At 37.2% G+C, this 27,687-nt stretch overlaps 1 protein-coding gene across 6 annotated transcripts in view; it reads left to right on the top strand.

The window, feature by feature from the left end:
* VAMP7 (vesicle associated membrane protein 7) overlaps positions 1 to 27,687 on the top strand; it is a 43,553-nt gene that overhangs the window by 10,545 nt on the left and 5,321 nt on the right. For 5 of the 6 annotated variants that reach the window (XM_082716671.1, XM_082716672.1, XM_082716674.1 and 2 more), the window contains 5 exons: positions 4,981 to 5,038; positions 7,048 to 7,185; positions 10,047 to 10,137; positions 24,030 to 24,097; positions 26,648 to 26,740. In XM_082716671.1, coding sequence (XP_082572797.1) covers positions 4,981 to 5,038; positions 7,048 to 7,185; positions 10,047 to 10,137; positions 24,030 to 24,097; positions 26,648 to 26,740 — 448 coding nt within the window. The remainder of the gene's footprint in view (positions 1 to 4,980; positions 5,039 to 7,047; positions 7,186 to 10,046; positions 10,138 to 24,029; positions 24,098 to 26,647; positions 26,741 to 27,687) is intronic. The other variant, XM_082716676.1, reaches the window with a different exon arrangement.

Here is a 27,687-nt window from a genome sequence, read left to right as displayed (position 1 = left end):
GATACAGATAAAAGATGTAATATTCCTATGTTCATTCTTTCAGTAAATATTCATTGAGCACTTGACTGTTTCTGGGTACTGTGCTTCGTGCTGGGGATACAACAAGAAATTACACAATATTTGTTCTCATAGAGGTTATATAGTTTAATGGAGGAGACAGTCGAGTGCATAGATAATTGTAGTAGATGGTGGAAGGTAGTGCTAGAAGGAGCAACTGGTGGAGAAGTATGGAGTTAGGGAACTGCAGGTGGCATTCTGTGACTGGTGCCCAGCATGGTGAAAATAAAGCTGAAGAGACAGGTAAAAGAGCAATCATATAGGGTCTCATAAGCCATGTTAAGAGATTGACTTTCCTTTGTGGGCAGGCACTGAAGGTTTCCAGCTGGGTTGTGACATGGTCAGATTTTGCTTTAGAAAGATCACTCTAGTGGCTGGTTGGAGAATGGATTGGGGAGGGCATAGGTGGGAAATCTTAGCAACCAGATAAAAAGTGCCTCAACATTCCTCATCAATACTTAAAAAATTTTCGTTATTTAACATATCCTAATTTCCTTAGTTCCTATCTCAGAAGGAGGTTCTTATTACTTTCCAAAGCTAGCTCCTTGTATAATTTAGGATCTAGGCTAGTCTAAACTACCATAAGAGAGATACCCAAAATACAGTGTTACTTAAATGAGATAGCCGAGAGAAGAGTACTTCCAGGCTTCTGGGGTGGCTCTGTCATTTTCAGTTAGTGTCTTCAATTAGCTCTGGCCAAGGCAGCTCCTTTAGTTCTTGTTAACATCGCATGCCCGGTATTTTTTTTTTAAGATTTTATTTATTTATTTGACAGACAGAGATCACAATCAGGCAGAGACAGAGAGAGAGACAGAGAGAGAGAGAGAGGAGGAGGAAGCAGGCTCCCCGCTGAGCAGAGAGCCCAATGTGGGGCTCAATCCCAGGACCCTGGGATCATGACCTGAGCTGAAAGCAGAGGCTTAACCCACTGAGCCATCCAGGTGCCCCTACATGCCCGGTATTTTTAAAGGCAAAGCCAGAAGTAGGGTAACATTTTATTGTTCAGAAGTTTTGGCTTACATTTTATTTTTCTCTACATAGTTATGTAGCTAACCTAGCTGGAAGGGAGGCTAGAATTTGTCATAGGTGTGCAGCTGTATATTTAGCTAAAATTCTGTTACTCTACAAGAAGTTACAGGATATTAGGAGACAACTTGGAATCTTCCATTCTACTCTTTTGGGCCTCTCAAATATCTGGGTGTACTCTTCTCAAACAAAAAGCACATATCCTCTCTGTAGGAGATGGCTCTAAAACCTTATCTGGTCACTGTCCAGTTCAGAGAGTCTGGGTGACACACAGTCTTCTCCATAAGGCCCAGGAGTGGCTCCTGTGACTTACCATGAAGAGAAGTCATATGTTCTTCCTGCTCCCCCTGCCCAACCCAACAGACAGTGGTAGAAGTAGAAAAACATCACCAGCATCGAAGTTACAAACTCACATTTAGAAAAGGGAAGAATGAGAAACACATAGAAGTCACTGCTTCCTAGCAGTGTTCCAGTAACTACTTCACAGCAATTTCAAAGACTCCCTATTCTGATCTTGGAGTGGTTAGTGGTTCTGGTTCATTGGAGGAACTCCTTTGTTTTTTCTCCCTGAATCCTGGCTTTGTTCTCCAGGAGGCTCATCCTTGTCCATTATCATCTGGCCACATCCAAAATGGGTGTTAGGGTGTCATCTTTTGGAACTATGCAGGTTCGGTGGTCTGCTGCCTGCTGGTATAGTTTAGAGGTCCACATGTCGTTGGGGTCAAATAATTCCAGCTTCTTGTGAGTATGGCTTAAGGCGTTTTCAAAAACTTATTAGGCTTAGGTCACTGTGTTCCTTGTCAGTTCCCAGGAAAATGCCCAGGGAAAGCACATTCAGTCCTTTCAGAGGCAAGACTGGGAAGTGGGAATATACCTTCCATTCACATTTTATCAGCCAGAAATTAGTCACATAGTCCTATCTAGCTACGAGGGAAGCGAGAGTATGTAATCCAGTAAAGGTGCGATTCTAGTACAAGAAGGCTACCCTAACCCTAACCCTGATCCTGTCCTGCCCAGTATCCTCCGGAGTGAGGTGCCATCACCCAGTTTTTCCTTTTATTTATTTTAACCTTCTGCCTTGGTTTCTTTCCTATAACCATATTTCATCATCTTGATTAAAAATATCTCTTATTATTGTACACTGAAAGAAAATGTCCGTTTTACTGTAAGACAGCCATTTCCCTCTTGAAATCCACTCTTCCCCTTGATGCTTCTTTCTTCTTTAACAACATCGCCAGCCATTCAGTTGGCTAACCCTAACACTGAAGAATCATATTTGATTTCCTCTCCAAATCCTTGCCATTGTCCTGCAAGAAATTTTCCATTCCCTTTCCTCTGTCCCCACTTGTCATAGTGTTCAGTTTAGGCCTTCATTGGTTTTCATTTTTAATAGCCTCCTCCTAACTTGCTTTTCAGCTTCTAGTTGTTCCCTCCTTAAATCTGTATTTCACATTCCTATGATTAAACTTTCTTGCTTAAAACCCATTGCTTTTAGAGTAAAGCCCAAACTCTACCTTCATAATTCTGTCCATTCCTGACCTTTCTACACTTACCTGTATAGGAGTCCTTGCCATTCTCTGACCTAGCTCTATTATTTCAAGCTTTGTTGTATATTTCTTTCATGCTTTTGGACTGTCTCTCCCCTCCCAGCCCCCTGGTAAGCTTTTGCTCATTTTACAGGTCCCAAATGAGATGCTGTCTTCATTATTATTTAATCCTTCTAAAAGGGTAATTCTGATCACATCCCTTTTCTTCAGCAGTTACTCTGTGCAGTCTAGGTAAAGTTTTTTAAATTAAATTAAATTAAATTTTTTATTTCAGTGTTCCAAGATTCATTGTTTATGCACCACACCCAGTGCTCCATGCAATCCATGCCCTCCTTAATACCCACCACCAGGCTCCCCCAACCCCCCCCGCCCCCTCCCCTCTAAAACCCTCGTTTATATCTTGGAGTCCACAGTCTCTCATGGTTTGTCTCTCCCCCCAATTTCCCTCAACTCACATGGTAAAGTTTCTTAATGACTCCAGAGACTCTTCAATATCTGCCCCTGCTTCCTTCTCTGGCCCCCTGTCTCACTACTTTAGCTTTCAGTTTTGGTCTCCAGCCTTGCTTAGCTATTTGCATTTCAATGCTGGGTTCTTTCTCTTTTCCTATTCTTTGCAGTAGCCATTACCTTTTACTTGAATATGTTTATCTTTTTAAAAATCTGACTTTGCCTTTCTGAGGTTAAATATTTCCTTTTCTAGAAAGCCTGAACTCCAAGACTAGGCCAGGTGCCCTCTTTTTGCTTATCTCCATAGCATCCTTTGTTTATTCATACTGTAGCACTTACCACGCCATATTATAACTGCAATCTTTACTTTTTGTCTCTGTCACCCCACTGTAGATTCCTTGGTGGCGGGACCATGCCTTGTGACTTTTTGTTGTCTTTGTACCAAGTTACTTCCTAGGGTACAAATTTTCTGGAGAAAATGATGACTTCCATTTTGGACACTGTATTTAAATTGTCTATTGTACGTCCAGTTCGATGTGTCTAATAGACAGTAGTGTATGTAGGCCTGGAGCTCAGGAAGTAGGTCAGATCTAGATTTGGGAATCATCATCATAACTGTGGTAGCTGATAAAAACAACAGGACATGACAACGGATGCCACCATCCAGGGACTGTGTGTAAGAAGAGCAGGGAGCTGGGGATGTTGGAAAACATCAATAGAGAGGGAAAGAGACTGCCACGTGAACCAGGCAAGCCTGGTGTTGGGAAATCCAGTGGAGAGAAAACACTTTTCAGAAGGAAGTGGTCAACAGTATCATGTTTCAAAGAGAACCACTGGATATGGTGATGCAGAAGTTATTGATGGAATTGACATGAGCAGTTCTAGAGTAGTGGAGGAAGGCATTTTGCCTGAGTTCCCATACCTCCTTATAATTCATATCAAGCCTTTATATGAACATTAAAAGTATAATGCAGCAGTACTCCTATCTGTCCAGTTGCCCAAGGTAGAAATCTGGGAGGCAAAGTTGAGTTATCCCTCTGCTTCATTTCCAGTAGCCAGTTAATCAGGTTCTGTTCTGTTTCTTCTTCTATTTCACACTGTAATCATGTGAGCTCATTTGACTGTACTAAACCCATTATGTGCTTTTTTTTTTTTTTTTTAATCTCCAGGCCTTTGTGCTTGTTGGTTTTACCCTCTGGAAGGTTCTTTATCTGCTCTTTACCTTGCCATCTCTCACTTATTCTTCAGGTCTTGACTCAGGCATCACTCGTTCCAGGATGTCTTTCCCATTACCCTTTGCTAAACTCTGTTAGGTGTCTCCTTTATGTTGCCAGAGCACCATATGGCCTTTTACTCCTCCTCCTGTTTTACCATGCTGCTTGGTGATTCCCTGCACTGTGATCTTTTTGAAGGCAGGGACTGATGGTTTTGCTTACTTGTATCCTCAGCGCCCAACCCAGTAACTGGCCCAAAGTAGATGCCATATAAATGCGAGTGTTGAGTGTTTGGTAGAAAAAGTGATTCCTCTGAGATCTTAAAAGAAGGCAAGGAAGACGTATGGCTCATTGGAAGTTAATTTTAATTACATGTCCCTCCTAAGATGTCATCTCTTGTAGAGGCCTTAAAAGTCCAGTTATGCTTTTGTAGCTACCATTTTAATGGGTAATGTGCATACTGTTGTGCTACTTAAGGTAGAGACTTTCTTTTAATGTCTTATATATTTGTACCAGTTTGACTTGAGAGAAACAGGTGTATAGGGGAGGAGGAGAGGGAGAATAGATAGTATCTGTAAATGATATGGTCACATTGGTAGTACTAAATTTGCTTATACATAGATAGAAGATGGAAATGAAAGAGATATTGCTTAATAACCACAGTAAGTTTTATATCTTTTATCCTACAGTTATTTGTTTCATTACATCTGCCAAGACAGGATTGTATATCTTTGTATCACTGATGATGTAAGTAACTTGAAGACATGTTGCTATTTAACTATGTGTACTATTAATAAAGTCAGTTCTTAATTATCTTTAGTAGGTAAAGTTGATGTAATTATAACTGTCCATAGCTAGAAATTTTTTCTGTACTTTGCATTTATCATATGGAGCAGCAAGTGACAAGAAGAGTTGATGTCTGGGTATATGCAAATCAGCTCAGTTTCGGTAGAGAGTTTTAGCTTAACCTCTTGCAATTTCTGCATTTCTCCTATTGTGTAGTGAGAATTGGTCATAATCATGACCCTTTGATATCAAATGCTCTCAAAATTTATTTATCTGAAATATTAAATAGGTTATTTTATTCAATACTGAATTTTACAATTTAAATTCAATTAGCCAACATGTAGTACATCATTAGTTTTTGATAGAATGTTTAATGATTCGTTAGTTTTATATAATACCCAGTGCTCATGTCAATAGTGAATTTAATGTATATAAGTCTTTGGAAAAGAAGATCATGATACGTCATGATCAACTTTGTAAACCTGTAGTTCACTTTGGTAAGTTGTTTTTTGAGTATTTGTAGATTCTAGGTTCTAGACCAAAATGCTCTGTAACTTAACAGTGCCATTAAGGTCATTTTATCTGCTGTGCTTAGTGTCAGCTTCCTCCTAGTATATTCCCCTATGGTTGCATGGAACCACATGCTTTCTTATTTGTGTCCGGAGAAGAGGAACTGTGTCTTTTCAAATCTCTTATTGTAAGAATGAGGAAAGTTCTCAGAAGCACACAGTCCTCTCCCCGTCCTTCAAAGTGAACTTCTTTTCATGTCTTATTGGCTAGGACTAGGTTACATACTTGTTTCTAAATTGAGCAACGAAAAGAGGCATGGAATTGACATGATTACCATAGGTCAGGGTTTTAACCTTTATTGAGTCACAGACCCCTTCGACACTCATGGACCTCTCCCAGGATGTTTTGAAATGTATGAAATACATGATTATAAACAAAACCAGTTATATTGAAGTATAGTATTCAGAGTATTTTAAAAATTGGTACAGTAATATGTGTGCTTTTTTATGAATTACATTAAGTGACAAGATCTAGTCATAGGTCTGAGAACTAATAATTTTGAAGTGAAGAATATAAATGATATTTTGAGATACCTGTAACTGGTGGTATGTTAAAAAAACGTTTCCTTTGGTGACAGTCATAAGTGCTGTTTGGTACTATTCTGGTTTGTTACCTACACTCGATTTAAAACTTCAGTTAAAACTTAATGTGATTTTTCTTCTACTCAAGTACATGGACCTCTTGAATTTGGACCACTGACCCCAGTGTAAGAACCCTTAGGTTAGACTAATCATCCTGGGTTAAATGGAGATTAGTGTCAACCATAGAGATCATTATAATGATTTATATCCCTAGTTTCACAGTGTTTTCTAAAATTATTTTAAAAATCCAGCTATATCTGAAATAACTGATGTGAAAAGGCTTGGAATAGATAAGAAATATAACTAAATTTGGGTTCACTAGAGTTGAGTTTTCTATTTCTTCACTGGTACCAGACAAGAGTACTTCACTTAATCTTTTCAAGTATACCATCAATATTCAAAAAACTCAATTCAAAGTATGTATCAGTAGTGTTATCTTTGTGTGTGAAAGACCATACTATTATTATGGATTTATTAAGCATCTTCTTATATTGGGCCTTCTCACAGGTCCTGTGAAAGATATGGAGGAAGTAAAACCCAACTCTTACTCCTCAACCCAACTAACCTAGATACTGTTATCTTCAGTTGGCAGTAGTCAAATAAATATATTTGGATTGGACTCTCAGTTCTTTTATTAGTTGTTTGACCTTTGGCAAGTTACCTTTTAAGAGCCTTTGTTCTCTTATTGTAAAATGAGGTCAGTGCTAGTTCTTCCTTGTGGAATCATTGCTCAGTAAGTGTTAGCTGTTCTTATGGTTGTTGTTAATCATATCATCTTTGTTTACTTTCTGATTGAACTCTGTGTTGGTCTCTTTTCAGGATTTTGAACGTTCTCGAGCATTTAATTTTCTGAATGAGATAAAGAAGAGGTTCCAGACTACATATGGTTCAAGAGCACAGACAGCACTCCCATATGCCATGAATAGCGAGTTCTCAAGTGTCTTGGCTGCACAGTTGGTAAGGTCTTTTTCAGGATATAGTATTTTGATTCATACCTTCTTTATAACCTCCAGGCACTTTGAATAGAGGGGACCCTGACCTGCAAATATATTTTTCTGATTGTGCTGTTAAATGGAAACATAATAAAGCTTCCCAGATAGAAAAAATTTAAATAATCAGTGATACTATCTATGTAGTGTTCAAAGTATCTAGGAATGGGAGAAGACATTAAAGATCATCTACTTGAGCTACCCATCTAATGCATAAATCCATTCAGTATGCCAAATGGCCTCTTAACTGGTACATTAACCTTCTGTCCTCCCATGAGGCACCTGTAGTTTTTTTTTTTTGTTTCGTTTTGTTTTTTTTGTGGGGTTTTTTTTTGAGTGAGAGAGAGAGTATGCGTGTGGCAGGGGAAGGAAAGGGGGAATGGGGGGAGAGACAGAGAGAGACTCTCAAGTAGGCTCCACACTCAGCATGGAGCCCAATGCAGGGCTAAGTCTTATGACCCTGAGTTCAAGACCTGATCTGGAACTCAAGAGTCAGATGCCTAACGATTGAACCACCCTGGCACCCCAAGGCAACTGTAATTTTTCAACAGCTTAACTTAGTCATTTGAAAGTCTACTCATCTGTATGAATACCAAACCGTCAGCTCAGTGAAGTTCTGCATATGTATATACCAGTGAAATACCACCCTTTTCAAAATACATCTCCATGACCCTGAAAGTTCCTGATGTCCCTTTGCAGTCATTCGCCTCCCCAACACTCTGCCCCAGGCAACCACTGCTCTGTCTCTTTTCTGTCACTATGAATTAGTTTTGTCTTTTCCAGAATTTCCTATAAGTGGAAGTATGCATTACATACTCTTTTGCGTCCTGCATGCTGTGTAAGAGTTTTGACACTCATTCATGTTGTGTAAATCAGTAGTTCTCTTTTTTGATAAGTAGTGTTGTATGCATGTACCACAATTTGTAATAAATTATCAGACTTTTTTCCAAATCGGTTGTGCCATTTATATTCCCACCAGCAGTTCTAGTGTTTCTGCATTCTCGCCAGCGCTTGCTATGGTCTGTCTTTTTAATTTTAGTCATCTTAGTGGGTGGGTAGTGATATCTCATTGTGGTTTTAATTTGCATTTCCCTGATGACTAATGATGTTGAGACCTTTAAAAATGCTTCCCTTTTAGCCATGAAACACTTTGAGTGCAAAGAGACATATGTTCTATCTATGATTATATTGTGAATGAGAAAAAAAGAATTATTGTAATTGAATGCTTTACTTTTCACTTCTTCATGTGTTTTTTTTTAATACTTTTTGAGTGTTACACTTCTTTTTTTTTAAAGATTTTATTTATTTATTTGAGAGAGAGAGAGCACGAGAAGTGGAGGGTCAGAGGGAGGAGACTCCCTGTGGAGCAGGGAGCCCCATGTGGGACTCAATCCCAGGACACCAGGATCATGACTTGAGCCGAAGGCAGATGCTTTTTTTTTTTTAAGATTTTATTTATTTGACAGAGAGAGATCACAAGTAGGCAGAGAGGCAAGGAGAGAGAGAGAGAGAGAGAGTGGAGGAAGCAGGCTTCATGCTGAGCAGAGATCCTGATGTGGGACTCAATCCCAGAACCCCGAGATCTTGACCTGAGCTGAAGGCAGAGGCTTAACCCACTGAGCCACCCAGGTGCTCCAAATGCAGATGCTTAAATGACTGAGCCACCCAGGCGCCCTGAGTGTTACACTTCTAAATATGCATTCTTCTGAGGATGAAGTTCCTTTAAATAGTTATGTCTTTATTCATTCAGTTCATTTGTTTCATACTTCTCACTAGAAAACATTCATATATGTGAAACTGTAAAACATCACCAACCAAAGGGCTCCTGGGTGGCTGAGTTGGTTAAGTGTCTGCGTTTAGCTCAGGTCATGATCCTAGAGTCCTGGGATAGAGCCCCGCATCAGGCTTCCTGCTCTGTGGGGAGTCTGCTTCTCCCTCTTCCTCTCCTCCTCCCGTTTACTCATGTGTGTACTCTCTCTCTCAAATAAATAAATGAAATCTTTAAAGGAAAAACCAAAACAAAACATCACCAACCAAAAATATACCAATATATAGTCAAAGGTAAAGGGTGAGCTGGCAGCAAAACTCTCAGCTTAACCAGGTTGTCATTGGCTCCATATGTATGTGTGACTCTCTGAATAAATCTGTGCCAGGATTGTCATCTGCAGATGGAGATAATAGTAAGAGCATCTTCATCATGGAGTTTTTGGGTCGGTTAAATAATGTTCTCTCTTTGAAGCATTTAGCACGGTAAGTTGACTAGAATATTGTATATTAGGGACTTGATGGATACCTATGGATAATAGTTTCAAAATATGTACTATTAACAATGTCTTAGATTTCTAGGTCCTATTAGAACCCAATTAAAATAGGATGCCTGCTCAGATCCCAACAGATAGAAGAATAGATGCTCAGAAGGTGGGGCAGCGTCTCCTCATCATACCCAAGAAGCGGGGAACAATTTAGTGTGCTTTTCCCTGCCTTGTTCTCCCTGCCCCAACTATGGTCTTTACTCCTTTCTTGTCTGAGCACAGATTATATGAACCTGTACTTCTGCCGCAAGAGTCTCAAGTATATATATGTATTGATATATTATAATACATTTATTTTATTTAAAATAAGGTGATACTTTTATACTGTACACTTACATGGTAACATTTTTTTATGCTGCCTATATTTTTCCCCTGATAACAGTTTTTAAGTGAAATGGAATGTATCTTTTGTATCAGTACAGGCATAATTTAATAGCATTCCTTACTGTCATTCCTCTTCTTTTTGTTTTTCTATTGTAAATAATGTCTGAGTAAGTTAAATCTTGTTTTCTTATAGAAGCATCACTCTGAGAATAAGGGCATAGACAAAGTGGTGGAGACTCAAGCCCAAGTGGATGAACTGAAAGGAATCATGGTCAGAAACATAGGTATGTTTCATGGCATAGTTCACATGCAAAAATGTTAATAGATTACTTGATTGGGGTCACATTAGTCAAGAAAGGCTGAAATAGTACTTCCTGAATCTTACTTTTGAAAACTGTCAGCTAAGATATGGATATTACCTATCCATGATACTGACTCCTATATGAATGTTTTTTTCTTAGTACTTAAGACTTTTTCATTCTAATTTGTTAGTTGGCTTACCAAGAATAATTTACGAGACTCTTGCAACAGTTCAGCAATTGAGAATAAAGTAGTTTTGGCTGGAGGTACTTAGATAGCTGATGTTATCAGTAGGTACTTAAAGTATAACTTTTTGACTTCCTCAGAAAGTTTGTAGCACTTGATTGAGAGAAAGAATTGGTCCAAAAAAACTCTTGTACTCTTCAAATAATGAACTGTGATATAAATTCTGTCAGCCTATGTTTTGTCAAGCTCTTTAGCACATTAAAATAATCCAGAGAAATGTATCGTTTATTTTTTAATTGACTATGCAATTGTATTTAGATTTAGGATGATGCTAGTTTTTTAAAAGCACTGGTTCTCAAAATGTAGTCCCTGGGCCAGCAGCATCAGCATCCCTTGGGAACTTGTTAGAAATGCAAGTTTTTGGGATCCACCCCAGAGCTATTGAAGCAGAAACTCTGTGAGTGGGACCCAGCAATTTGTGTTTTCACAAGCCCCCCCCCCCAGAGGATTCGAATGCATATTGAAGTTTGAGAACCACTCTTTCTAAGGGGAATATCTCAGACAATGACTTGTATAAAATTGGATGAAAATTATTATGTTGTTTTGTAAGATATTTAACTGAGACATTGTCAAATTTCATAAATGTCAATTTACTTATAATCTTGGATTTACTATTTGAATCACTGGTACATTTATTATTAGCATAGGTACAGGCTGTAAAGATATTTAAGAAAAAAATACTCTTGATCCCAGCATCCTAAAGGTTCATTTCCATTTTATCTTTAAAAATATATAGATATATCTATATCTATATATATCTTATATATCTTACATACACACACACACACACACACACACATATACACACATATATATAAAATAATAACTTATATTCAGTTTTGTTGAGGCTATATAATATAGTGACCAAGATTTGGAGTCATATTTGCCTGAGTTTGAGTCCTGATTTCACTTCCAGCCTGCTGGTAGTCCTTGGTCAGTCCTCTGACTTCTTTGAACTTTGTTTCCTAATCTGCAAAAAGGAGATGGTAGAACCTAAGGTCACCAGGATAAAGGAGATAATGTATGTAAAGCATCTTGTATGGTGCCTAGTACAGTACTAAGAGCTGAATTATTGTTAGCTATCATTAATCTACTTTATGCTCATACAGTATTTCATTGGGTTATATTATAGGTTAGAACCGTCCTTATTTTGGACACTTTGGTTCTTAAGAGCAATGTTACTCCACATATTGTTTTATAACCAAAGAGCTTGCACCGGCCTGTAAGTCAGTGCTGTGTTTCCTTCACTGAGAACATCTTGTTACGAATATGTCAGTTGGACTGAACTGTGTGCTTAGGGACTTGGTTGAAGCATTAGCAAACACTTGTTAGGTAGCACTGATTTAGAGGTTTGTGTTATAATAGCAGTACTGCTATAAATGATTTTGTGCCTATTTTTCTTATTTTCTTGAGATTAAGTCCCAGGAATGAGATTAATAATCAAAAGGGAGAAACATTTTTTAAAAAATTTTTATTTTCATTCCAGTTAGTTAACATGTAGTGTAATATTAGTTTCAGGTGTACAGTAGAGTGATTCAGCAGTTCCATACTGCACCCAGTGCTCACCACAAGTGTCCTCCTTCATCCCCACCACCTATGTAACATTCTCCCACCCAACCTCCCCTCTGGTAACCATCACTGAGTTCTCTATAGGTAAGAGTCTGTTTCTTCGTTTATCTCTCTGTTTCTTTTTTCCCCCCCCATTTGTTCATTTGTTTCGTAAATTTAACATACAAGTGAAATCATATGGCAGTTGGCCTTCTCTGACTTATTTTGCTTAGCATTGCAATCTCTAGCTGTATCCACATCATTGCAAATGGCAACATTTCATTCTTTTTGATGGCTGAGTAATATTCCATTGTGTGTGTACCTGTGTGTGTGTATACATATACCCCCTCTTCTATATCCATTCATCAGTTGATGGACATTTGGGCTCTTTCCATAGTTTGGCTATAGTAGATAACGCTGCTATAAACTTTGGTGTTTATAGCATGTCTCCTGTCAAATCTGTATTTTTGTATTCTTCAGGTAAATACCTAGTAGTACAGTTACTGGATCATAAAGTAGTTCTATGTTTAACTTCTTGAGGACTTACCATACTGTTTTCCAGAGTGTTTGCACCAACTTACATCCCCACCAATAGTGCAAAAGGGTTCCCCTTTCTCCACATCCTCTCCAACACATGTTGTTTCCTGTGTTGTTAATTTTAGCCATTCTAACTGGTGTGAGGTGGTATCTCTTTGTAGTTTTGATTTGTATTTCCCTAATAATCAGTGATGTTGAGCATAAAAGGGAGAAACATGCATTTCTTGATATTTTTGTCTCTTAGCTATTTGAAGTAATTTCCTCTCATTGATTTTAGTTTTAATTGTATGTCTAGATGCAGACTAGAGAATCAGCTGAATAAACTAATATTTCTTTTCTGGTTTTGTTACCAAATTTATTTATTTCATCCAAAAATGAATCAGCCAACTACTGTATTTTTATTGCAAATGCATGAAGTTCCCAGAAAATGAAACTACTAAGTCAACTACTTTTAAATGATTTATTTTTAGGATTACTGAGATAATCAAATTAAAATATAGCAAAAGCATTTCTAATCATCTCTCTTTGATTTTTAACAGATTGGTTTTCTTAACAACTTTATTGAGATAAAGTCATAGAGCATACAATTCACCTATTTGAAGTATACTATCAGTGATTTTTTAATATATTCAGAGTTATGCAACCAGTTTGGGAAATATTGCCAAGTTCAATAATATTAAACTTCTGATTTATGAAGATGAGATGTTTTTTCATTTATTTAGGTCTTCTTTGATTTTTTTCAATGATGTTTTGTAGCTTTTGGCATATAGATCTTACATGCCAAGGACTGCTTGACCAAGTGTTGGACCATCTCCTCTGAGCCCTCTATTTGACTAGGCCTGATTCTTGGGCTGTGTCCCACGTCTACCTGAGCCAGTCTTAAGTTAATCCCCTACCCTTGATATCTGATCACCTTTGATAGCTGATCAGGTTCCTCATCCTCTGCCTTTGATGAATAAGTCCTTGGCTTGCCTTTAGGAAGATTATTTTAGGGTAGTTTAGGCCTAAGGTAAATAAAAGGATAGAACCTTACCCTTGATTTTTTTCCTCAGTAATTTTTCATCTACTGACTACCCCTTTACTCTGCTTGTTGGCTAATAAATCCCCCTTTGTTCTTGTTTTTTTATTTATTGAGATACAATTTACATAAACATCATGTGATTTAAGGTGTACAACATGTTGATACATATATATATATATATTGCAATATGATTACCACTTTAGCTTTTAGCTAACACCACTATCATGTCATATAAATTGTCATTTCTTTTTTTGTGGTGAAAACATTTAAGATCTAGTCTCTTAGCAATATTGAAGTATATAATACAGTATTTTTTAGTATAATTGGTGCTGTACACTGGATCTCCAGAATTTATTCATCTTCTAGTTGTAATTTTGTACCCTTTAACAACACTTCCCCAGTTTGTCCATCTCCCAGCACCTGGTAACCACCATTCTGTTCTCTGTTGCTACAAATTTGGCAGTTTTAGATTCTTATATTACTTATAAGTAATATATAATACATGTCTTTCTCTGTCTGGCTTATAGCACTAAGCATAGTGCCCTCAGGATCCATCTGTGTTGTCACAAATGACAGGGTATCATTCTTTTTTGTGACTCAGTAATATTCTGTTGCATGTATATATACTTCATCTTTTTAGACATTTATCCATTGATGCACACTTAGGTTGTTTTTGTATCTTGGCTATTGAGAATAATGCTACATTAAGCATGGGCATGCAAATGTCTTTTCAGTATCCTGTTTTCATTTCCTTTGGGTATATACCCAGAAGTAGAATTGCTAGATAATATTATAGTTGCATTTTTAATTTTTAAAAAATATTTTATTTGCTTATTTGACAGGGCACGCACAAGCAGGGGGAGCAGCAGAGGGAGAGGGAGAAGCAGGCTCCCCGCTGAGCAGGGAACCCGATGCTGGGCTCAATCCCAGGACCCTGGGATCATGATCTGAGCAGAAAGCAGCCACTTCACCAACAGAGCTACCCAGACACCCCGTATTTTTAATTTTTTGAGGAACCTTTATACTATTTTCCATAGTGGCTGAACCAGTTTATATTCCCACCAACAGCACATAAGGGTTTCCTTCTCTCCACATCCTCACCAACACTTGTGATTTCTTGTCTTCTTGATGATAGCTATTCAAACAGGTGTGATATCCACAGTATCTCATTGTGGCTTTGATTTGCCTGTCCCTGAAGATTAGTGATGTTGAGCAACATTTCATGTGTCTGTTGGCCATCCAGATGTCTTCTTTGGAAAAGTGTCTATTCAGTTCCTTTGCCCATTTTTAATAAGTGTTTTTTTTGTTGTTGTTGTTGTTAACTGAGTTGTATGGATTCCTTATTTTAGATATTAACCCCTTATCTAGTATATGGTTTATAAATATTTTCTTCCATTCTGTAGATTACCTTTTCATTTTGTTGATTGTTTATTTTGCTGGTCAGAAGCTGTTTTAGTTTGATGTAGTTCCACTTGAGTTTTGCTTGAGGACGAGTGTCAAAAACCTTCTCCTTTGTGTTTTCTTCTAGGAATTTAATAGTTTTAGTCTTGGAATTTGAGTCTTTAATCCATTTCAAGTTATTTTTTGGGAGGTGTTGTAAGGAATCCAATTTTAGTTTTCTGCATGTGGTATCCAGTTTTCCCAGCATTATTTGTTGAAGAGACTGTCTTTTCCCTAGTGAGTATTCTTGGCTCTCTTGTGACATCTTAGTCAATGGTGTATGTGGGAGTTTGTTTCTGCGATCTCTGTTCTGTTGCACTGGTTCATGTGCAACATGTGTTCATCAGGGATATTGGTCTATGGTTTTCTTGTGTTCCTGTCTGGATTTGGTGTCAGGGTAATTCTGGCCTTATAAAATGAGTTTGGAAGTATTTCCTGTTTGGTTTTTTTGGAAGAGTTTGGGAAGGTTTGGCATTAATTTTGCTTTAAGTGTTTGGTATAATTCACCAATGAAGCCATCTGGTTTTAGGTTTTTCTCTGTTAGGAGGTTTTTGGTTACAGATTGAGTCTCCTTACCCATTTTTGGAAAGTTCAGAATTTCTATTTCTTCCTGATTCTGTCTTGGTAGGCTTTATGTTTCTAGGATTATATCCATTTCTTCTTTATCCAGTTTGTTGTCATATAATTATTCATAAGAGTCTCTTATGATCCTGTGTATTTCTGTAGTATCAGTTGTAATGTCTCCTATTTCTGATTTTATTTGAACCTTCTTTTTTCCCTTAGTCTAGCTAGAGGTTTGTCAATTTTGTTGATTCAAAAAAAAAAAAAAACCAGCCATCAGTTTTGTTTATCTTTTCTATTTTTCTGGTTTCTATTTCATTAATTTCCACCTTGGTCTTTCTTTATTTCCTTCCTTCCACTAACTTTGGGCTTAGTTTTTTCTTGTTTCTGGTTCCTTTTGATTTTTTTTCTTTAATCCATTGTTTGTTCAGGAGTGTGTTATTTAGCTTCCACATATTTGTAGATTTTCCAGCTTTCTGCTTGTTGATTTCTAGTATCATACTACTGTGGTTGGACAAGAAACTTGGTATGATTTTTTTCCTAAAATTGTTAAGACTTGTTTTGTGTCCTATCATCTGACGTATCCTGGAGAATGTTCCTTGTGCACTTGAGAAGAATGTGTATTCTGCTGCTGTTGGATGGAATGTTCTGTGTATGCCTGTTATGACCACTTGTATGGTTTAAGTCATGTTTCCTTGTTGATTTCTGTCTGGATGTTAGTCATTGCTAGAAAGAGGTGTATTGAAGTCGCCTGCTATTATTGTATTATTATCTTCCTTCAGATCTGCTAATATTAAGATACTTAGGTTTTGGGTGGTTTTTTTTTTTTAAGATTTTATTTATTCACTTGACAGATCACAAGTAGGCAGAGAGTCAGGCAGAGAGAGAGGGGGAAGCAGGCTTTCTGCTCAGCAGGGATGCTGAGGCAGATGCGGGGCTCAATCCCAGGACCCCGAGATCATTATCCAAGCTGAAGGCAGTGGCTTAATCCACTGAGCCATCCAGGCGCCACAGATGCTTAGGTATCTTAATATGTAAGTATCTAACCCTGATATTGTGTGCATATATATTTATTTTTTTGAAGATTAAATTTTATTTTAGAGAGAAAGAGAGTGTGAGAGTAGGGGGAGAGGCAGAGAGAGAGGGAGAGAGGGAGTCCCAAGCGGACTCCCTGCTGAGCACAGAGCCCAGTGTGGGGCTCAATACCGTAATCCTGAGACCATGAACTGAGCTGAAATCAAGAGTTGGACGCATACTTAACCAACTGAGCAACGCACACCCCTGTGTGCATATATATTTAAAATTGTTGTATCTTCTTAGTGAATTGACCACTTTAATATTATATAATGACTGTATTTATCTTTTTTTTAAGCATCTTTGGTGTACCTTCTTATTTTATCCCCACTTTCTTTTGGTTTCCACATGAATGGAATATCTTTTTCCATACCTTCACTTTAAGCCTATGTGTGTACTTAAATCTGCATTGAGTCTCATGTAAGTAGCATATCGTTGGGTCTTTTTTATTTTTAATCCATCCAGTCACTCTGTGCCTTTTGATTGGTGAACTTCTTACAGTTAGAGTAATTTTTACTAATTCCATTTTATTCATTGCTTTCTAGAGTTATTTTGTTGTTCCTTTTTCCTTCCATTTCTGCCTTTTTATTTTTTTCCTTTTATTTTTTTGCCCCAGAAATATATATATATATATATATATATATATATATATATATATATATCTGTGTATCCCAGAAAATATTAGTAAGTTTTAATTGAGATGTAGTTGACACACCATATTACATTAGTTTCAGATGTACAACATAGTGATGTGACAATTATATACATTAAGAAGTGCTCACCACCATAAGTGTAGTTCCATCTCTCACCATAGAAACTTATTATGATAGTATTAGCTATATTCCCTGTGTAATACTTTTCATCCTTGTTACTTACTTATTTTATAACTGGAAATCTGACCCTCTTAATCCACTTCACTTATTTCACCTCTCCCCTGACCTCCTCCCCTCTGGCAACCACCAGTTCTCATTATTTATGCATGTTTCTGGTTTTGTTTGTTTTGTTTCTTAGATTCCACATATAAGTGAAACCATATGGTATTTACCCTTATCTTACTTACCTCATTTTGCATGATACCCTCTATGTCTATCTATATTGTCTCAAATGTCTGCCCACTTTTTAAAATTGGTGATATTTTGGGATTGTGTGTTCCCTTTCCTATTTCAGTATCTTTTGTGAATCTACTCCAGGTTTTTGCTTTGCAGGTACCATGGGCCTTGCATTAACCATCTTACATATAAAATAGTCAACTTTAAGGTGATAGCAACTTTTCATACAAAAACTCCACATATTTACTCCCCTTTTATACTCCTGGTGTCACAATTTGCCTTTTTCTACTGTGTTTTTGTTAAAAAAAATTATAGTAGTTACAGATATTTCTGTTTTATGATTTAAAAATTTTTTTTAAATAAACATATAGTGTATTTTTATCCCCAGGGGTATAGGTCTGTGAATCGCCGCGTTTATACACTTCACAGCACTCAGCTAGCTAGAACTTGTACAGGAATTCAGTAAAGTGTCAGGATATAAAATCAATGCACAGAAATCAGATGCATTTCTCTACACCAACAACGAGACAGAAGAAAGAGAAATTAAGGAGTCAATCCCATTTGCAATTGCACCCAAAGCTATACGATACCTAGGAATAAACCTAACCAAAGAGGCTAAGAATCTATACTCAGAAAACTATAAAGTACTCATGAAAGAAATTGAGGAAGACACAAAGAAATGAAAAAATGTTCCATGCTCCTGTATTGGAAGAACAAATATTGTGAAAATGTCTATGCTACCTAAAGCAATCTACACATTTAATACAATTCCTATAAAAATCCCACCCATTTTTTTCAAAGAAATGGAACATATAATTCTAAAATTTATATGGAACCAGAAAAGACCTCGAATAGCCAAAGGAATATTGAAAAAGAAAGCCAAAGTTGGTGGCATCACAATTCCGGACTTCAAGCTCTATTACAAAGCTGTCATCATAAGACAGTATGGTACTGGCACAAAAACAGACACATAGATCAGTGGAACAGAATAGAGAGCCCAGAAATAGACCCTCAATTCTATGGTCAACTAATCTTCAACAAAGTAGATATTTCTAATACTCTTTTATTTTAACCTTTATACTGTATCTAAGTGTTTAACACTCCATCTTATTACAGAATTAGTTTTCTAAGTCTGTACATTTAAACTTTACCAGTGTATTAAACCCTTTTCTGTGTTTTCATGTCACTAGTGTCTTTTCCTTTTAGAATTTCTTGCATGGCAAGTCTAGTGGTAATGAACTCCCTTAGCTTTTATTTGTCTGAGGATATCTTATTTCTCTTTCATGTTTAAGGATAACTTTGTCATATAGACTATTGGCTGGCAGTTTTTTCTTTCAACACTTTGGATATATTATTTCACATTTGTTTCTGGCCTTTAGGGTCTCTGCTGCAAAATCCATTCATAGCATAATAGGATTATATTTGTAGGTTATAGTTTTATTTTTCCTCTGGCTGCTTTTAGGAGTCTGTCTTTATCTTTGATTTTTGACAGTTTTATTATGATGTATCTTAAGGAGGTCTTTTTGCATTGAGATAATAGGGTGATCTCTTACCTTTATGAACTTAGATGTCCAGGTCTCTCTCCAGATTTGGAAAGTTTTCCACTATTATTTCTTTAAATAAGCTTTCTGTCTTGTTGCCCCTCTTATTTACTCCTGGAACCCAGTTATTCTAATATGTGTGTGTTTGATGGAGTCCCTTTGATCTTACAGGCTTTTTGGATTATTTTTCATTATTTTCTGTTTGCTGTCCCCTGGGTTGTCTGTCTTAAAGTTCCTATCCTCTAGCTCACTTATTATGTCTTCCATTTAGATTACTTTGAGGTAGATGTTTTCTATTGAATTTTTCATCTCATTCATTCTTCACCTCCAGAATTTGTTTGATTCTTTGTTATGACTTCTGTCTCTCTGTTACATCTCAGATTTTGTTCATGTAGTGCTTTCCTGATTTTGTTGTTTTTCTGTGTGTTTCTTTGGCAGCTTAAGTTTTTCAGAACAGATATTTTGAAGAGACAGAGTTTGACTTCTTCACTGCAAATTGGAATACTTTTTTTTAATTTATTTTTCATTTTCAGCATAACAGTATTCATTATTTTTGCACCACACCCAGTGCACCATGCAATCCATGCCCTCTATAATACCCACCACCTGGTTTATCCAACCTCCCACCCCCCCGCCACTTCAAACCCCTCAGATTGTTTTTCAGAGTCCATAGTCTCTCATGGTTCACCTCCCCTTCCAATTTCCCCCCACTCCCTTCTCCTAACTCCCCATGTCCTCCATGCTATTTGTTATGCTCCACAAATAATTGAAACCATATGATAATTGACTCTCTCTGCTTGACTTATTTCACTCAGCCTAATCTCTTCCAGTCCCGCCCATGTTGCTACCAAAGTTGGGTATTCGTCCTTTCTGATGGAGGCATAATACTCCATAGTGTATATGGACCACATCTTCCTTATCCATTCATCCGTTGACGGGCATCTTGGTTCTTTCCACAGTTTGGTGACCGTGGCCATTGCTTCTATAAACATTGGGGTACAGATGGCCCTTCTTTTCACGACATCTGTATCTTTGGGGTAAATACCCAGGAGTGCAATTGCAGAGTCATAGGGAAGGTCTATTTTTAATTTCCTGAGGAATCTCCACACTGTTCTCCAAAGAGGCTGCACCAACCTGCATTCCCACCAACAGTGGAAGAGGGTTCCCCTTTCTCCACATCCCCTCCAACACATGTTGTTTCCTGTCTTGCTAATTTTGGCCGTGCTAACTGGTGTAAGGTGATATCTCAATGTGGTTTTAATTTGAATCTCCCTGAGGGCTAGTGATGATGAACATTTTTTCATGTGTCTGCTAGCCATTTGTATGTCTTCACTGGAGAAGTGTCTGTTCATATCTTCTGCCCATTTTTTGAAATGATTATCTGTTTGGTGTGTGTTGAGTTTGAGGAGTTCTTTATAGATCCCCGATATCAACCTTTTGTCTGTACTGTCATTTGCAAATATCTTCTCCCATTCCGTGGGTTGCCTCTTTGTTTTCTTGACTGTTTCCATTGCTGTGCAGAAGCTTTTGATTTTGATGAAGTCCCAAAAGTTTATTTTCGCTATTGTTTCCTTTGCCTTTGGAGACATATCTTGAAAGAAGTTGCTGTGGCTGATATCAAAGAGATTACTGCCTATGTTCTCCTCTAGGATTCTGATAGATTCCTGTCTCACGTTGAGGTCTTTTATCAGTTTTGAGTTTATCTTTGTGTACGGTGTAAGAGAATAGTCGAGTTTCATTCTTCTACACATTGCTGTCCAGTTTTCCCAGCACCATTTATTGAAGAGACTGTCTTTCTCCTGAAGCTGTTTCAAAAAATTGAAGCAGAAGGAAAACTTCCAGACTCTTTCTATGAAGCCAGTATTACCCCGATCCCCAAACCAGGCAAAGACCCTACCAAAAAGGAGAATTTCAGACCAATATCACTGATGAATATGGATGCTAAGATTCTCAACAAGATGCTAGCCAACAGGATCCAACAGCACATTAGAAAGATTATCCACCATGATCAGGTGGGATTCATCCCTAGGCTACAAGGATGGTTCAACATTCACAAATCAATCAATGTGATACAACAAATTAATATGAGAAGAGAGAAGAACCACATGGTCCTCTCAATTGATGCAGAAAAAACACTGGACAAAATCCATCATCCGTTCCTGATTAAAACGCTTCAAAGTATAGGGATAGAGGGAACATTCCTGAACCTCATCAAATGTATCTATGAAAGACCCACAGCAAATATCATCCTCAATGGGAAAAAGCTTACAGCCTTCCCGTTGAGATCAGGAACACAACAAGGATGCCCACTCTCCCCACAGAAATAGACCCATAACTACAGAGAACAGATGGATGCTTGCCAGATGGGAGGGCAGTGGAGGATGGACAAAAGGGGTGAAGGAGGGCGGGAAGTACAGGCTTTCAGTTATGGAAATTGATAAGTTATAGGGATGAAAGTTAGAGATAGTCAATGATAGCACTGTATGGTGACAGATGGTAGCTACATTTGTGGTACGCATAGCATAACGTAGAGACGTTCAATCACTGTGTGGTATACCCAAAACTAATGTAGGACTGTGTATCAGCTATAGTCAAATCTTAGAAAATTATAATTATTCAATCTGTTGTAACTATTCAGATTTCCTATTTCTTCTTGAGTCTGGTTTGGTGGTTTATGTCTTTCTAGGAATTTATCCATTTCATCTTAGTTATCTAATGCATTGATATACTCTTGTTCATAGTATTCTCTTAGGATCCCTTTCATTTCTGTGAAGTTGATTGTGATTATTTCAGTAATTTGAGTTGTCTGTCTTTTTTTCTTGGTCAGTTTATGCAGGGTTTTGTCTTTTTTTTTTTTTTTGGTCTTTTCCAAAAACCTAATTCTGGTTTCATTGATTTTTCTCTAGTGTTTTCTGTTCTGTATTTAATTTTTTCTGCTCTGATATTTTTTCCCTTCCTTCTTTTAGCTTTGGATTTTAGTATGCTGTTCTTTTTCCAGTTCATTAAGGTAGTAAGTTATTAGTATGAAATCTTCTTTTCTTAGCCTGCTCAGGCTACTACTATTTAAACTATCCAGTCTACAGTAATTTTTTAATAAAAGAAATTCATTTTCTCACAATTCTGGGGGCTTGAAGTCCCAAGATCAAGGTGCCTGCCTAGTTAGATTCTGGAGAGAACTCTCCTCCCATTGCAGAAGGCCTCTCTTACTATGTTCTCACATGGTAGAAAGTAAGACAGAGAGTAAGCTCTCTGGTGTCTCTTCTTATTGTACACTAATTTCACCATAAGCTGTGATGGCCTCATCTAAACCTAATGATACCCTAAAGTCTCCCATCTCTAATACTGTCACATTAAGAGTTGGGGCTTCAATATATGAATTTCAGAGGGATACAGTTCAGTCTATAACATCCTCTCTTTAATGTAGGTGTTTACTGCTCTAAATTTCCTTCCATGCACTGCTTTTGCTTCATCCCATAAGTTTTCCTTCTGCTATTGATTTCTAATATCATTCCATTGCTAAGTCCAATAGCTGAGCTCTCCTACCCCCCACCAAAGTAAGTTTCCGACCTCTATTCTTTTTCCTGTGTATTGATCACAGTTTCTTGGTTTTTCCCCCATATCTCTTAATTTTTTGTTGAAAACTACATGTTTTAGATAATGTATTACAGAAGCTCTAGGTACTGATTCCCACCCTACAGGGTTTGTTGTTTGGTTATTTGCTTATTGACTAGGCTGGACTTTTTCTTTGAACTTTAGTTTTCCCACAGTGTGCTGTCTCTAATGTCATTTCTCAGAAGGATAGCTTTGAGGATGTGTAGTCACACTGGAGTGACACAACTCCCTGTCAAGCTTCTAGCTTGTCTGCCTCTGTTGGTGTCACACCCAGATGTTAGCCTCCACTAACTGCAACTAATTGCTGTATTTTGGTAACAGTTCCCCCAGACATTAATTGATCCAGTGCAATCTAACAAAGCTTCTAATAGAACTTCTGCCCTATGTGTAGGGCTAGATGAAGGAAAGGAACCTCAGACCTATCCGGCATGCCTTGTGGGAATGGAGCTTCTGCATTATAGAGCTAAGGGTAGGATGGGTTGGGAGAAGAAACGTTAATGACCTACCCCTGCTGGAGAGAAAGCATGGCTGTTGCAGGGACCTGGAGAGGAAGAGCCTCCAGGCTTTACTTGCCTAGAGTAGAGCTTCTGTCTCAGCTAAGCGATGGCAGGTCATGGCTCAAATGCCATAGACTCACTGTTCTTACTAGAATTAGATAATTTTTTGTTTATGTTTCTCCATTTGCTATATGCCCTTAGGACATTCATAGTTTTCAGAGACGTTAAATGATGGTGGCTTTTGTTTTCATAATTTTTCAAGTTGTAGTTGTTTTGTTGGGAAGAGGGTCTGTAGAATTTCTCACGCTAATTCTGGAAGTGTCCAACTCTCACTCATTTTGAAGGCTCCATTTTTTAAAACTATCAGATCATATGCTTAATTTAGGGTTTGTAAACTACGATTCGATTCTTGGATCAAATCTGCATAAAGTTTTATTGGAATACCATCACGCCCACTTATTTACATAATGTCTTTGTCTAACAGAGTTGAGTAATTGTGACAGAGACCATTTGGCCCAGAAAGCCTAAAATATTTAGTATCTGGCCTTTTACAGAAAAAAAACTGCCAATTCCTACTTTAGTTGATCAGCTTTAATAAAGTCTTTTATTACTTAAAGATAAAAGTGCTTCTGTAATAAATATGTGTTGTTGTCAAGAATACCAACTATAATTAAAATCAGATTTGGTTTAAAGATAAAAATAGCAGGTTTGTAATATAAACATATTTTCTGGTTTTTCCAACATTTTTAGATCTGGTAGCTCAGCGAGGAGAAAGATTGGAATTATTGATAGATAAAACAGAAAATCTTGTGGATTCGGTGAGTATGGGAAATGGTAATATTTTTCAGGATCTAAATAAAGTAGAGAAATATTGATGGCTAACATAATAGGGGACTATGTTAAATTTAATAATTTACAGGGTTTTTTTCCTTTCTAACTCCATATGTGATTATGTTGTGATGGTAAGGATAACAATGAAGCATAGAATAAGTCACAACCCATTAAAAACCATTAAGGAAATTTTGGTTTGGAAAACATAATATACAGAAACATTTTTTTAAAGCTTTAGGTTGATGCCTTTACAGTTTAGCTCATTTGCTTATACCATCCTGTTTCTGTACATTTTGTGAAACATGAAACAAATAAATGTGCAGGCCAGTTGTAATCTAGTATGAATCGTGAAAACTGGACAATCAAGTTAACTTTCTTGCTTACCATAATAGCTGAGTCAAATTGGGAAGGGCCAGTGAACCTTAAGAGTCAGTGAGTCCCTATGATCTACTTATGCTACAGTTATGTGTGTCTTTGCATTTTCTATCTGGATAGTGGATGGGGGTTTTCAGGAAAGATGATATATAGTGAATAGATGTGAATAGATGAAGGGCAAAGATCGATTAAATTTTAGGTCTACACAATTATAAATTTAAATGCAGAGTAGTTTACACCTTGAAATGGATTAGTGAGTGATCATGTTTATTCCTACTGGCAGCTAGATTATAGTAGTTAGGAGTACAAGCTCTACAGTCAGAGCTTCCTGGGATTGATTCCCCTCTCTGCCACTTAGTAGTTGTGCAACCTTAGACAAATTACTTAACCTCGCTGTGCCTCAGGCATCATTGTTATAAAATGGAACTTACCTCATTAAATCAAATAATGCACACAAAAGGCCTAACACGGGGTCTTGTGCACAGTAAGAGCTATTTCAGGTTTATTGTTATTGTTAGTTTTATAGGGACATCCATTAACAGTAGTTCTTAGGAGGATAATAGTTTTAAGTCAAAGCATATGGTAATTGGAGGAAGGGTGGTACCATATAGCAAGTCAAAATAGCAGGTTTCTATAATGGCTCACTTTGTAACCCATTGCTGTGGGGCAAAGAAGTATCTGATCCCAGATCTGCAGATCAAATTCTTAATCCATGAAGATTACTCTATTTAGCTAGAATGGTCTGTGTTTAGCCAGTGCTAGTATAGCCTATAATTCCCAAGTAAGTCTTTAATTTTGTTGACTCTGTGACAAAGAATAACAAAAGGTACTAATTAATTAACAGATGTCTCTCTTTATGGAGGCATAACATATAAGAATAAAGTGCAGAATGTGTACCACTTGGTTATTTTTTACACATATGTCTATATGCATGTAACCGCCACTTAGGTCAAGATTAAAAAAAAATTCCAATATTACAGAAAGTTGCCTCGTGCTTTTTCCTATTACTAATCCCCAACAGGGGTAACCATTTTAGGACTTACATTACCCTAGATGATGTTTTGTTTGTTCTTAAATGTATAGAAATGGATTCATATATTATATACTAGCTTCTCTCTGACCTCTTTCACTATTATGTCTATGAGATTCATTCATATTGTTCAATATGATAATAGTTTATTTTATTGTTTTGTACTATTCAGTTGTATAAGTCTACCACTACAATTTGTTTATCCATGCTCCCCTGTTGGGAATCTATTCTAATTCCGGATTCCCTGTTTTGTCCTGTTGATCTGTTCATTTTTTTCAGTCTTTTTTTTTTTTTTCCTGTGTTTCATTTAGGATAGCTTCTGTTAGTTTTCTTTTGTGGTTTGTAATCTGTTATCCCCACCTCATATATTTTTCATCTCTACAGTTTTGATTTGGTTCTTTTTTATATTTTCCACATGTCTCCTTTGCATGTGCATGTTTTCCTCTACCTTCTCGAATAGATGAAGTATATGTACAATTGAACTGTTAATTCCATGTTTGGTGAACTTGGGCATACATCTCTGTTGGATATATACCTAGAAGTGGAATTTCTGGGCTACTAGGGAATTTTGTTGTTTAGTTGCTTTAAACTCTTGGTGGCTGGTGGGAATGGTTCAGTAGATATTGAAAAGTCACTGTTGCAAAAGAAAATGGATAACTTAAAGGAGCAAAGTTTCTTGAATTTTGGGCCTCATATAAGTAAATACATATTTTCTGATGAAAAGTGAAAGATTTTTATGGCTCAGAAAATCCCAGGATTGTTTTGGGCAGAATAGGCAAATGTGTTTGCAACCAGCTGGTTAGAGGGAACCTTTCTTCCTGGAAGCATAAAGAGGAAAAGGCTTTCACACTAGCAGGAAGAGCCACTTCTGATTCCTGACACAACATGCAATACTTTGGTGGGCAAGGAAAAGGGGAGAAGCTTTTCCAGTGGGCTCGTATTATTTACCATACCCCTGACCTAGTTCTGCTTCTGTGAACTTGTGATCATGAATAGCTAATCTCTACCTGTGAAGAGACGAATGAGTTCATGATTGAACATGATTAATGAAAGTAAAAGTTTTATAGGTATTACTACAAATTGGTCTTGTAGTCAGTGCCAGGGATCAAATAATTCATATTTTTCCCCCTAGTCTGTCACCTTCAAAACAACCAGCAGAAATCTTGCACGAGCCATGTGTATGAAGAATCTCAAACTCACTATCATCATCATCATCGTTTCAGTCGTAAGTTTTTGTCATTTTAGTGTGTTATTTTATTTTTCAATCTTTAAGAAACTGGATGCTTGAATTCTTTCTCAATGGTTAGCTGTCCTGTGAAAACAGTCCAGAAGTTTGTACTTAAACCCCATCTTCCTATTGAGAATGTTTATATGTAAGGATATTAGGCAAGGCATTCCAGATATTCCTGGATATTTAATGGTTTTTTTTTTCAGTACTGAAATGGGATTCTTTTAAAATTACATCTTGTAATTGATTCCATATTTTCTAATTATATTCCTATTTTCTAGCTGATTGAATGCTTCATTTCTTTATTTCTGTTTTCTCTTTTCTAATTGATCTGTTTTTCTGCCTGGCAACTTTGTAAAACTCTTACCTAGTTATAATAGTTTGTCAGTCTATTCTTCTGTATTCTGATTCTTCTGTCAGGAGTCAGCAAACGTTCTGTAAATTGCTAGATATTGTAATAAATATTTTATGCTTTTCAGGCTGCATGTCGTCTCTGTCATATATCCTTTTTTTTTTTTAACTTTGAAAAGTATAAAAACCATTCCTAGCTCACAGGCCATGAGCTCTAATTTGCTGACTCATGCTGTAGGTAAATTATGATGCCATCTGTTAATAATTTCAATGTTATCAAATTTATATACACATTATATATAATTCTACATAGTTACATGCAGGTATGTATATAAGATTTGCAATTACTAGCAATGTTGGATAATTATGGTACCAATGGGCATCTTATTTAGTTCCTGGTTTTAAGTGGAATGCTTCTAATATTTATAAGAGTGATATGTAGGGGCACCTGGATGGCTTAGTCAGTTAAGCATCTGCCTTCGGCACAGATAATTTGGGGGCTCCCTCAAGTGGGGCTCCCTACCAGTGGGGCTCCCTACCAGTGGGGAGCCTGCTTCTGCCTCTCCCCTTCCCCCACTGTTTTCTCTCTCTGT

The sequence above is a fragment of the Mustela nivalis genome (genome assembly GCF_964662115.1).
Source record: "Mustela nivalis genome assembly, chromosome: X".
Classification (NCBI taxonomy): domain Eukaryota; kingdom Metazoa; phylum Chordata; class Mammalia; order Carnivora; family Mustelidae; genus Mustela; species Mustela nivalis.
This window is presented reverse-complemented; position numbering and strand designations above follow the sequence as displayed.